This window comes from Panthera tigris, chromosome C1 (genome assembly GCF_018350195.1).
Source record: "Panthera tigris isolate Pti1 chromosome C1, P.tigris_Pti1_mat1.1, whole genome shotgun sequence".
Taxonomy (NCBI): Eukaryota; Metazoa; Chordata; class Mammalia; order Carnivora; family Felidae; genus Panthera; species Panthera tigris.
The window spans coordinates 201,723,539-201,736,145 of NC_056667.1; the positions used below are offsets into that span (position 1 = coordinate 201,723,539).

Sequence of the window (12,607 nt, forward strand, 5' to 3'; positions counted from 1 at the left end):
TAATTTTAGCTTCCAGCCTCGCCTCTTAGGCCCCACCCCTCTCTTTAGCCACTCCCCTCGATCCCTAGGCCGCGCCCCATTCTTCTCCGTTTAGTCCCACCTCCCTCCTCTTTTGTAGTTGGAAGGAGGGGTAGCGAGGAGGGCTACGGAAAACAAGAGCTTAAGAACTACTATTCCCGGCATACTCCGCGAAGGAGTTCTCGCGAGTCGCGAGAAGACACGTGCGCGGAAGGAGCAAGCGGTAGCTGGCCGCAGAGCTGGAATAAAGGGACCTAGTGGTAAACGGAGCCAAAGGAGGGGTGGCGAAAGGGGTAGGAGGGAGGGGACCGCCCCTAGACCGGTGGCTGCTCGGAGGTCTCGGCTGGCCCTTCGGAGGTCTGCTCTTGTGTTAGCCCCGCAACCTCTGTCTAAGCAAGGCTAGGGTTTGTTAGACGGAGTCAGTTGTAGGGTTCAGAGGGTCAGCAATCCATCCTCCGAATGCAGAGTTTTAGCACTCGTCGCCAGTATTGGGACTCAGGGGCTAGTAGATTCCGTGTTTGAGATGCCAAGGGAATCTGTCTTTTGATTCACGGTTCATCACTTAGAGGTTAGTTTTAGGATTCAAGTTCGGCATATAGAGGGTTTTTGCTCGGACTTGGGATTCATGAGATGCGGATCAGTGTTACCTTATTTCTAGAGATTCACTCTTAGGATGGTGGTTAAATATCTAGGGCATACTCAGGATTTGAGATTCAGTATTCAGGGTTCACTCTTGGGATTCGGGGCTTAACATCTACAGCATAAGAATGTAACAATTGGAAATCATTGGGTTTGGGGTTTTGGTTTTGAGGTTTGGGGTCTAAGAGGTCTATTACTGAGTTTTTGAGTTAGCTAGATTTGTTTATGGCCACAGGGAAGTCTGTTGGATAAAATTGCAAGGTGTGAATTTCAGGATTTAGGAGAAACCACTGTGGGGTTTAAGGTCAGTTGGAATCTGGGATGGGATTTCAGATGTGTGGGATTTGTGAGGTGTTGTGTCCAGGGAGGGACTACACTGAATTTTGGATTTACATCCTGTGAGAGGGCTAAGTGTTTCTATTTGGGGTTTGGGGTTTGCTTGGGATGTGAGGGGGGTTCTTGGATTGGGGTGTGAAATCTGAGCCTGATTTCTCTGTTGGGATTTGAGATTTAGGTCGCAATTGCCATCATGCTGAAAGCTGTGATCCTGATTGGAGGCCCTCAAAAGGGTGAGGAGCCCCGGGGAAAGGAGCAGGGAGGTTGGGCTGGAGCGGATGGTGGAGCGGAGGCAGAGGGAGGGAGGCAAGAAGCTGTAATGGGCTTCTCTCTCCTGTCTCAGGGACTCGCTTCAGGCCTTTGTCTTTTGAGGTGCCCAAACCCCTGTTTCCAGTGGCAGGGGTCCCTATGATCCAGCACCACATTGAGGCTTGTGCCCAGGTAACCCCGTAGGCTGCCCACTCCCACCTCACTTCCTGCTTATCTTCTTCATGCTGTACGTCCCCCTTTCCAACCGTGTCTTGTTCCCACCAGGCATAACTCCAAGGATTCCCATTTACAAATGACAGTGTGAATGGTGTCCCTTAGAGTTATGCAGTGCAACTGCCCTGCTGTCCTTACTAATCTGGTCTCTCATCTGGCCTCTTCTTGGTTAGATTTCACTCCTATTTTTAAAGCACGGAATGTGCGAGCAGGCAGGAATCTTAGAGACCATTTAAAGCTGTAGCATGAGGAACCTTAATGATAGCAAAGCACAGAACTCAAACCGTTGCTCACTATGGAGCTAATTTCTGTCTTGCTTTTATCATTGGGACAGGTAGAGTTTTATCTGAATCCAGTCTCTGCCTGCTATAAGGACTTGAGTACATTTCTCCCTGCTTTGTGAGCCTTAGTTTCCTTATTTGTCAAATGGGGTGATTAAACCTACTTTGTGGGCTGACAGAGCTTAGAGATGAGGTTGGTAAAGTGCCTAGTACAAAGTAGGCACTTGATAAATGGTACCCATATCTCGTGCTGATCTCAAGCTCAGATTGACAGATAATAAATATGGGGGGAAATGAAAGGATTATCTTTTCATGCAGCTTGGTGGGCAGAATCTTTCCTAGGGTGATCTTCAGATGTGGGGGATGGGGGGGGGGGTAGTAAAATAATAAAAGATTGAAAGACCAGGGACAGACTTCCTCTAACTTCCTTTTTGTCTGGAGGAGAAATCAGGCCAGAGTGGTAAAGTAAGTGCCCAGGGGCCCCACAGCTGAGACCAAAACTGTGGTCTCTGGACTCCTGGGACTGTTCCAGGGGTTCCCCGAACATTCCCTCCTATCAGATATTTTCTTTTTCCTCCCAACCTCTTCCCTTGTTCTCAGGTCCCTGGGATGCAGGAGATTCTGCTCATTGGCTTCTACCAACCTGACGAGCCCCTTACCCGGTTTCTAGAGGCTGCCCAGCAGGAGTTTAACCTTCCAGTCAGGTGTTTGTGCACACGTGCAGTATAGGGGTGTGGGACGGTGACCTAGGCCTCAGGGTTCTCGTGAGTGGGTTGAGTTGGTGCTTGCCAGACTTTACCCTTCTATACTGGGAGGATTCTTGTTTGGGCCTCTCTGAATCCCTGAGTATATTGGCCTTAGGCAGATGTACTCCTGGGAGCAGGAGGGGTCAGATGCCAGGCTCAGGATATCTGCCTCCTTTGATCTCACTGAGCTGGCTCTGGGGTCCCTGGGGACAGGTACCTGCAGGAATTTGCGCCCCTGGGCACAGGGGGTGGTCTCTACCATTTCCGGGACCAGATCCTGGCTGGGGGCCCTGAAGCCTTCTTCGTGCTCAACGCTGATGTCTGTTCTGACTTCCCCTTGAGTGCTATGTTGGATGCCTACAGACACCAGCCTCACCCTTTCTTGCTCCTTGGCACCACGGTGAGGGGGCTGGGAAGGCGGGAGGGTGTAAAGGGGGTGAGCCAGAGAAGTTCCTGGAATGCAGGGTGTCGGGGAGGCAGGGGCAGCCCAGGGAGCTGGAGTGGGAACCGACATCAAGAGGGAAATGTGCCAGAAATCCCAGCAGTAGCTGAGGTGGCGGTGGAGACCCTGAGCCCTGTGGCTGCTTGGAAAGAAGGGAGGGGGAGGGCAGCTGTCAGTTCTCCCCCTGCTGAAGGCCTGTCAGTGGCAGAAATACGTGTCAGGTGCTGCAGAGGAGAGAAAGAAAGCAAGAAAACAGACCTTGCTGCCCTGGAGCAGGCGGGTCATTGTTTTGGTGTGTCTGTCTTTCAGGCTAACAGGACACAATCCCTCAACTACGGCTGCATTGTAGAGAATCCACAGACACACGAGGTGAGAGCAGAGAGGGGGCTGGCTGGGTTCTTACTCTGTGTCATGATTCCCCCACCCCTCTGCTTCTAGAGAATGCTAGAATGCTGTTTTTTTTAAAGCACTTTAGTTATTTTGAGAGAGACAGAGAGAGTGCATGCATGCACACACGTGTGTGGAGGAGGGGCAGAGAGAGAGGGAGAGAGAGAAAGAATCCCAAGCAGGTTCCATGCTGTCAGTGCAGAGCCCGGTATGGGGCTCGATCCCTCAAACCGTGAGATCATGACCTGAGCTGAAATAAGAGTTGGATGTTCAACCGACTGAGCCGCCCAGGTGCCCTGAGAATGCTGGAATGCTACTGGGGGGGCCCCAGTGCTGTCAGACTGGTGGGGCATACCCTTGGTTGTTCATCTTCTATCCGTTCTAGAGAGATTGGCAAAAAGCAAAGGGGTAACAGTTAATTTCCATGGGTTCAGCGCCCCAATAGATGTATGCACAGGGTGCTATGGGAACACAAAAGGAGGCCCACCCCAGCCTTGCCTGGGTGGGGGCTGGGAGAGCTCCCTGGAAGAAGCAAGTTCTGAGCCCAGTTAAATTCACATAGAGGAAGGAGACTGGAAGGCATTGCAGGTAGGGGCCCTGCAGGGCAAAGCAGAGGTTCTCTGTCCTTGTTTGTGAAACTCCCGGCCCTTGAGCCTAATTGACTTTCACACCGACCTTTTATTTGCTCAAGCTTTCGTATTAAAAATACATCTAAACAGGCACACGCAGGTAGACATACACACATACACATAAATATGTGTGATTTCGGGTGTTTTTAAGTTTTATGCGAGGCACTAGCTAGATGTTAGAGAGACAGAGCCAAAGAAATACAATCCCTGCCTCTCAGGAACCCCCTGTCCGTGGGAAAGACAGGCAAAAATCAAACGTTGCAAATGACACAGGTGCCACAGTGGGGTGTGGCCAGAGGCCACGGGTGCCCAGACCTGAGAAGCCACCTGTGGGGCAGAACAGAGGCACTCACAGAGGCAGTGGCAGAGCCGACCGGGTTTTGAAAGCTGGGTTTTCCAGATGAAGAGCGGAGAAAGGGCATTCCAGGCACAGGCAGGCGCGACGGCATTGAATTGTGCTCCAGGGCTGCTGGGAGGTGGGGAGGATTGGGAGGGAAAAGGCGAGGAGTTGGGACTTCTCTTGAAGGTGAAGGGCAGTGACTGCAGTTAGGAAGACCACCCTGGCGGCGGGGAGTACCTGGAGATCAGAAGGTCTTAGGGGATGGTGGCAGCGGCCCCTCCTCTACCAGACTCAGCCTGCTGTGTCCCCAGGTCCTGCACTATGTGGAGAAACCCAGCACTTTTGTTAGTGACATCATCAACTGCGGCATCTACCTCTTTTCCCCCGAAGCCCTGAAGCCCCTTCGGGACGTCTTCCAGCGTAACCAGCAGGATGGGCAACTGTGAGGCGGTCCCCATGGCCCTGTAACCCAAGTACCACTCCGTCCCAGACCACCCGTAACCCCCCCCACCCCCCTCACCCCAGTCTCTGCAGGCTCCATCTCTACCCGCTCACCTTCCTCCTTCCTTTTCCTTTCCTCTTGTCATCCCCAGCTGAGCCTTCCCAGTCCCTCCCCTTCTAACCTCATTCTGTCCCTCTTCCTTATCCATCCCGGTTCCTCCTCTGTCACTGCCTGCCCACTCCCCTTCTGGTCCATTTCTCTCAAGCCCTAAGTGTCCCAGAGATGTCTTTCAGAACAGAAGGCAACACACACACTTGGGCGCACACACGCTTGGGTGTAGAGACATGCAGAGAGAGAGGGAGAGACACACACACACACACACACACACACACACACACACACTCTGTCAGGCTGACGCTCCCCTCAGAGCATAGTGCCCAGAGTCGTCCTGCTGAGCACAGTCCCCTCCCCAGGTCATCCTTGGAGGCCCCGGACGTGTTTCCCCCACCCCCGAGGGTCCTGCCCTTCACCCCCTCCTCCCCGCTGGCTCCCCATCTCGTGCCTCACTCTCTCACTCTCATCCATCTCTGCTTCTCTCTCCATCTCTCCTGGCCTCTGTCTGTTTCTGCTGAGCTGGCACCTCTACCATCTCTCTCTCCCCCTCTCTTTCTGTGAATGTCTCTGCCCTCACCAGCTGTCTTCCTCTGGGGTGAGTGTCTGTGTTTCCTTCCATCCTGTGAGAGGGAGGGTAGCCGGAGGTGGGATTGGGAGGAGTGGACGGGGAGGAGAATAGGAAAATGGGGGGAAGCTATGTCTGGGTCAGCTCCTCGGACAGGGGGCCGAGATGGGGTGTGGGTCCATGCCTGGGGATCCCCCGGGATAGCACCCTAGCTAGGGGTGGAGGGTGATGTGGGTAAGGGCAGTGGGAGAGTCTCCGGGGACAGAAGCCTCCCCTTGGAGAGGATCTGACCCGACCTGGAGAGGGGGTGGGATTCCCTCAGATTCCTATCCTCTGAGAGGCTGTGTGGGTCTCCCAGGCCAGCTCAGCCGGGGGGCACTGATGCCCACGTCTTCTCCTCTCTGCCAGGGAGGACTCTTCAGGCCTATGGCCAGGGGCAGGCACCATCCGCTTGGAACAGGATGTGTTCTCAGCCCTGGCTGGACAGGGCCAGATCTATGTACACCTCACTGATGGTATCTGGAGCCAGATCAAGTCTGCAGGGTACGTATGCCTCTGGGAGGTGAGCGGGGCACCTGGGGGTTGAGACTTTCGGGTGCTAGGCACCTGCTGGCCCCTGAACCCCTGTTCCACTTTGTGGCCCCTCCAGCTCAGCCCTCTATGCCTCCCGCCTCTACCTGGGCCAGTACCAGCTCACTCACCCAGAACGCCTGGCCAAGCACACCCCAGGGGGTCCACGAATCCGAGGTACCCGCCCTGCCCCCTTCCTAATTTTTGCCCCCCACCCCAGCCTCCTGTACCCTCTGAGCCATGACTCCCAACCTCAGATTCAGAGGTGAAGACTCAATCCCTGCCCTCCCTGAACCAGATATGGTTTAGGGTATTTGCTCCCAGGTCTTCTCTTCTGCTTCTAGGAAACGTTTACATCCACCCAACGGCCAAGGTGGCCCCGTCGGCTGTGGTAAGCAGTGGGCCAGGCTGTCCGGATGGGTGGGGCGGTGCAGATAACTCCTGAGCTCAGAGTGCTGGGCTCTGCGTTGTCAGCCCATTGTGTGGCCACAAGCAGATCCCTTCCCTTTATCTGTTCTATGAAGGGTTTGGATTTGGGTTTCTCCAAGGCCCTCCAGGGGTCATAGTATGTGTTCCTCTCCACAGCTGGGCCCCAATGTCTCCATTGGGGAGGGGGTGACCGTGGGCGAGGGTGTGCGGCTCCGAGAGAGCATTGTCCTCCATGGAGCCACGCTGCAGGTAGGTGCCCAGGCACATGCGGCAGGGCATGGGACCCCGAGGCTGCAGGGGAGGGGGGAACCCCGCGGGCTCTGCATCTGGCACCTTCTACTCCCTCACTTCACACTGTCGTGTTTGGCAGGAGCACACGTGTGTTCTGCACACCATTGTGGGCTGGGGGAGCACTGTGGGGCGCTGGGCCCGTGTGGAGGGTACCCCCAATGACCCCAATCCCAACGACCCGCGAGCGCACATGGACAGTGAGAGCCTCTTCAAGGATGGGAAGCTGCTGCCTGCCATCACCATCCTAGGTATGGCTTCCTAGGGGACAGACGGCTGTGGAAAACCTCCACAGGTGATGGCTTTGCCCTGTGGGGAGCATGCGTGCACGTGTTTGTGTGTGTGTGTTTGCGTGCACACATACACGTGCGTGTTTACTCCCTTAGCAAACATTTACCAAGTGCTTGCTGTGTGCCAGGCCCTGATTTGAGTCACTGGGGGCAAGAGGCCAGGGCACAGATGGGCAGGGAGGGATCCCTCCCGGATGGCAGTGGCCCCAGCTCCTGGCCTCTGGTCTCCCCTCCCCATGGCTTCCTCCTGGTGCCCTCGTCCCCCCTGCAGGCTGCCGCGTCCGGATCCCTGCTGAGGTGCTCATCCTGAACTCGATTGTTCTGCCACACAAGGAGCTGAGCCGCAGCTTTACCAACCAGATCATCCTCTGAGGGGGACTGCCAGAAGGCACCCCTCCAACTCCTGCCCACCCCCCTCAAGGCTGCTGCCTGCATGGCCAGCCTCTGTCCAAAAAGACCGGAGGAAGCCAGGCAGGATCTTCACATGTCGGGGAGCAACGTGGGTGGCCGGGTGGCTGGGGAGACTCCAGGCCTCCCTCTCCGCTCCCTAATAAACCCCCGTGAACCTTGGAGCCAGCACGGACTCCCGTTTGTGCCTGGGCTGGGGGTGGGGGTGGAAGGGGGGCAGCTGAGTCAGGCCCCCCCACATTAGCATTTAAATTGGAGTCATCGCTGCCGGCTCATGAATAATGAATCTGGAGCCCTGGTAAATCTCCCCCTCCCAGTGCCTTTAGCCTCTCTCGCTGCTAGGGAGGAAGGCCCCCAAGGCTCCCAGCCTGCCTGGCCCCTGCCTTCACCCCCACCCCAGCATGGCCAGCTTGCCAGCCTTCCTGTTCCTCTTCGTTGGTCCTGGCTCCGGCTCTGAGTGTAAGGATTCTGAAGGGAAGGGTGAAGGATTTCGGTTGGGCCGTGGGGTGCTGGCCGTGGGCTCACGGACTGAGAGCCACAGGCCTGAGATTGGATCAGCCGGTGGTTGCTTTCCTCAGTTCTGCCCGGCCCGGCCCCAGCCTGTTTTCCACTTTGCCAGCTCCATCTGTTCCTCGCCTGGCTTTTGGCGGGGTGGGGGTTTCTCCCCTCCCGAGGCCTGGTTGGTGTCTGTCTTCTACTCCCCTGGCAGGCGGGACAGACCTAACTAAGCTGGTACCTGCAGCATAGTGGGGGCCCCTGGTGCTGGGAGGGGAGGGGCCCTGGCCACCTCCCGCCACCAACTCTGCCCTTTGGGAGGTCTTAGTCCTCTCCACATTCCTGAAGCCCCAGAGAAACCCAACCATCTATCATGTTTGCCCGTGACCCCCGTGTGCCCCTCTTGGTGCCCCCCCCCCTTTCCCCAGCTGTGGGTGCGGAGCTTAGTTGCGAGATGAGCTGGTAATGATCGTAATCTGCTAATTGAGAGGAATCTAATTACCCAAAGAGAATGGGGGGGCAGGGTGTGGGTGGGAGGGAGGAGGGGGTCCTGGCAGCAAGCAGGGGTGGCAGGCGGCAGGGTGCCGGGGCCTTGTTATCGGCACCAGGGTCTGGGACAGAGCCCAGGATTTCAGAGCTGAGCAGCTAGGAAGATGTGCTTTCTCTGGAGCTGGGCTGAGGGTAATGTGGGAATTGGGCTAGATGTGACCTCCCAGCCCCCTCAGGCCCTGCAGGCTGTATGGGAGCGTGTGTGAAAGGAGCCGGGTTTTAGCAGTCCCGACCTACGACCTGCCTTGACTCAGCCTCTTTCCCATTTCCTGTCCCTGCCTCCAGCCCAGACCTTCCATTATCAGCATGGGGTTGGAGGGAACAGCAGATGCTTACTCTGGGCCTGGGGTCAACTCCCTGAGGAGGGAGCTGGGAGAGAGATGGGCTATGGGGCCAGAGACTGGGTCCCTTCCCTGCCCTCCCCCCAAGTCCTGACCCTTCTGTTCCAAGTGGTTGGCAGAGGCCATGGCAGCTCCATCATAAATATGATAATTTAATTATTTTCTCAGCAAAACACCGTGAAATCCAATAAGTCTGTGTCAGGCCCTGGCCCCCGGGACCCCCCTCCTAGGCCCAGTGGGGGTGGGGAGAGGCACTGGAAGGGGAAAGGGTCAGTGTTTGAAGTGGGGGGTGGCCAGTGTAGCGGAGATCCTTGTAACATGCCCCCTCCCACCAGGCTGCCCTAGTCACTGCTGCGTGTGTGCTCAGGCAGAGGTGGGGGTCTAGGAAGGAGCTGTGATGCCCTCCACTCCCCTCCAGCCCTTGTCCGCCCCAGGAGGGACTCAGCACCCAGTCTGCCTCTGAGGGCACAGCTCAGGGCCCAGGATGTGGGAGCCCCCTTCTCCACCACCTCTAGGTCTTCATTGGCCCTGTAGGAGTAGGAGGGTGCTGGCCCCCAAAGGGTTTGAGAAGGGAGAACGGAGGGAGCTGGGGTGGGAAGTGGGGGTGAGCGGAGGGAAGGGATGCGGGGGAGGGGTGCGCTCCTGCCATTAGTGCTTTTTTAGGTTTCCATAAAAAGATGATTCTGTAAAATCCACGAGGGGGAGCAAGCTGGGGGCTGGGGAGGGGGGCAGGTCCCTGGCACCGAGCTGGATGGGGCAATGGGAGGAGAGCTGGGGACCGACCGGGACCGAGCTTGGACGGAAATTTGGATGGGCTTCAGGAGCCAGCGAGGGGGAGAGGCCGAGCCAAGAACACTGACTGGGGGGAGGTTGGCCGGGGTGGGGTGGGGGCAGGGCCCTCATCTCCCTCCTGTCCCTTTGGCGGGGCTGACCGGGGCCCCAGTCCCACCCCCATCTCCATCCCCTCCCCCTGGCGCTGAGCAGCCATTATCGGGGGAGCAGATTGCAGCCCCCTCCCCCTCTCCGGGAAGCAGGCACAGCTGGGGCCCCGCCACATCTGCCGCATCAGCACGGAGCACAGCTGGGTGTGCCCAGAGCTGCGCTCCCCAAAACACAAAGGGGAGGGCGGGGGCCAAGGAGAGCCCAGACCCCTGAGACAGACACACTGACACTTCTGCCAACAGACACACACTCCTCGAGGCGAAGCTACACCCACCACCACACACGCTCCCTCCTGTGCAGACAGGAGAACTGACAAACACGCAATTACTCTGCCCCGCCTGCCACCCCCGCTCCCCTCCCCCCCGCCCCTTCTTCCTCCTCCCCTTCCTTCCCTCCAGGCTCCCCCTTCCGCCGCCTCGGCCACCTCGGCTCCTCTGGAGGGAGCAGGGGCCTCACCCTGCCTGAGCACACCTTTCTGGGAGGCACGGAGAACCGGAGGGCAGGAGGTGGTAAGGGGCCGCCCGGTCTGAGCAGGAGCCTGGGCAAGCCACGGCCCACCCTCCGGGCCCATACTCCTCCCTACAAAGAAGTGCCCCTTGAGACATTAGTTCTTGCCACCCTGGGCGTGATGGGGCTGGCGCTCCATCCCGGGGCGGGTGGGCTGAGCACCCTTGACTGTTGCTCCCCGTGGCAGAGTTCCATTGGTCACCTCAAGGAGGCGCTGCGTTGCCCTGGGTTCTCCAGCCAGGAGCTCAGAGGCTCCCAGGGCCGGCACCTGCCATTCCCACCCAATCTACCCTGCTCACCCCTGCTTAGCTCTGCCACCCTTGGTACTCGCGGGGTATGGGGCCTCGCCAATAGTGGCAGAGTCCCCATGCCCAGAAGAGATGATCAGGAACTCCTTCTTTCCTCTCTGCCAGGCAGTAGTCATCTCCTGGCCCCTGATTTAATCTTGCCCCCTTCACAGCCCTTGTTTCTCCTGCTCATCTCCTTGGCCCTGATGTCCTGCCCTCAGCCCTTTCCTTCCTACCCCTCACCCCACGCCACCCCCCCCCACCCCCATCCTGCGTCGCGCCCCCGCCCCTGCCCCTCAGAGCTTTAATCCCTCCTGCTGCTGTGCCGCCTTATCTGCTCCCAGCAGCTTTCGCTGCTGCAAAGCCCTCTCCCCCTCCTTCTCTGGATCTTCTCCCCCTCCTTCCCTGGCTCCCTCTTCTCTCTGACCAGCACCCCCACTCCCAGCCGGTCTGTCTCTCAGGCCTCCATGACGACTCCTGGCTGACCCCAAATTTGCCCTCCAGTGCCCCTTGCCCTCTCTCCAGCCTCAGTTCAGAGGTTGCCTGATGCCCACCCACTCCCACACTGGTCTCTTCCTACCCCGCCCCACCCCCTCAGGCCCCGCAGACTTGGTCAGTTTCTGACTAGCCAAGATTTTTCATCTTTCTTCTTCCCTGCTCTCCCTTTCCTGGTCCTCTCTTCAGTTCCTCCGGTTGCCTGCCCCTCGATCTTGGACCTGGTGTCCTTCGGCCCCGGTGATCCATTGCCTTGGCTTGGCCATCCTCAAAAGGGGATGGGGGTGCTGTTAGTGTGAGCCACAGGAGAGGGATCAGGCTGGGTTGGCCCTAGGACAGGGAAGGGGGTGCAGAATGCTGGCGGGCAGTGGGGGCAGGGCCTGGCGGTGGGACGCTAACCCTCTTCAGTCGCCTCAGATCACGTCCGGGCCTCCCCACCCCCCTTCACTGGAACTCTCATTAACCGCTTCTCCTGCCTCGTCCGCGGCATAAATAACCCAGATAAATCAGCCGCCGTCCGCCCCCCGCCCCTCGGCCCCCGCACAGCCCGTTTGTCACCGCTGCTCGCTCACCAGCCAGGCCTGGCCCAGTCCCGGCCTCCACCCCCCCATCCTTGTCCCTTCCCGCCCACGTCTGTCCCACACTAGCTGATCCCTTGGTCCGCACCAGAGCCAGGCCTGGGACAGGTGTCTGGGCTCGGAAGGATGGCAAGGTGTCCACTGGGAGGAGGGGGAGGCTGGGGACTCTCTCTAGGAGAGAGTTTGGGGGTCATGTCATTTATGTGTGGGCCACCCAGGAAGGGAGTCTGAGGCTGACACAAAGGTGAGAAGGGGCAGATGCAGCTCAGCATGGGGCGGGGGGGGTCCCTCTGCTGGGAAAAGAGGTGAAGCCCCAAAAGCCTGGGTATAGGAAGGACCTTGGAGGATCCCTTAGGAGCCCCCCAAGCTGGATCATGAGAGGTGTCTGGATCTGCCTTTGAGGCATTTTGCCCAAATAAAACCTGCACCTTCTCAGGTGCTCTGTAAGAACCTTCTGCCCTCCCTGTCATCTCCCTCACCCTCTGTCCCCCATTCCCATGCCCTGCCTTATCTGGCTGTACAGATGCCACTCTAATCTCTGCCTCTCAGTCTACCCACTGCCATCAGGAAACCTAGTTCACCCTCTGGGGGATGGAGATGGGTGGAGATTGGACTAGGAACAAATCTGGGAAATGGGGACAACTGGAGAGCAGAGGAAATCTGGCTCTGAAGCCCCCTTACCCCTGTGCCCCACACCTACTCGGGAACCAGGTCCCTGACAGACCCTCTCCCTCTGCTCACACCCAGCTCAGGTCCTGGCCAACCACACTTTGGCCCTGATGCTCACTGCAGGGGGCAGGTGGTCCCTGGGCAGTGGGTGGGGGAAGTCAGGAGGGGATGGGGGAGCTTGGGCGCAGGGCTGGGGGTGGGGGTGGGGAAGAAGCTGGGCCAGGCCCCAGGGACCAGCTGGGCAATGAGCCGGGGAAGCAGCCGGGAGGCTAAATGAGGGAGATTATCACCCAACTGCAGCCGGGCAGAGAGGGAGGCAAGCAGGGAAGCGGGGAGA

At 58.0% G+C, this 12,607-nt stretch overlaps 1 protein-coding gene across 6 annotated transcripts; it reads left to right on the top strand.

Moving 5' to 3' along the window:
* Positions 1 to 192: 192 nt before the first annotated feature.
* GMPPA (GDP-mannose pyrophosphorylase A) lies at positions 193 to 7,571 on the top strand. Of its 6 annotated transcripts, none has more exons than XM_042995392.1 (13): positions 193 to 278; positions 1,166 to 1,226; positions 1,337 to 1,434; positions 2,358 to 2,461; positions 2,717 to 2,903; positions 3,255 to 3,314; positions 4,613 to 4,743; positions 5,831 to 5,965; positions 6,072 to 6,169; positions 6,337 to 6,383; positions 6,578 to 6,670; positions 6,792 to 6,960; positions 7,271 to 7,571. In XM_042995392.1, exons 2-13 carry the CDS (start codon positions 1,187 to 1,189, stop codon positions 7,369 to 7,371), a joined length of 1,263 nt encoding a protein of 420 aa, XP_042851326.1. In that variant the 5' UTR covers positions 193 to 278; positions 1,166 to 1,186; the 3' UTR covers positions 7,372 to 7,571. The 6 variants fall into 6 exon arrangements, with proteins under 6 accessions (XP_042851326.1, XP_042851328.1, XP_042851331.1 ...); XM_042995394.1 differs by having other exon boundaries at positions 227 to 278; positions 1,172 to 1,226; XM_042995397.1 differs by having other exon boundaries at positions 235 to 241; positions 1,172 to 1,226.
* The last annotated feature ends 5,036 nt before the right edge of the window (positions 7,572 to 12,607 follow it).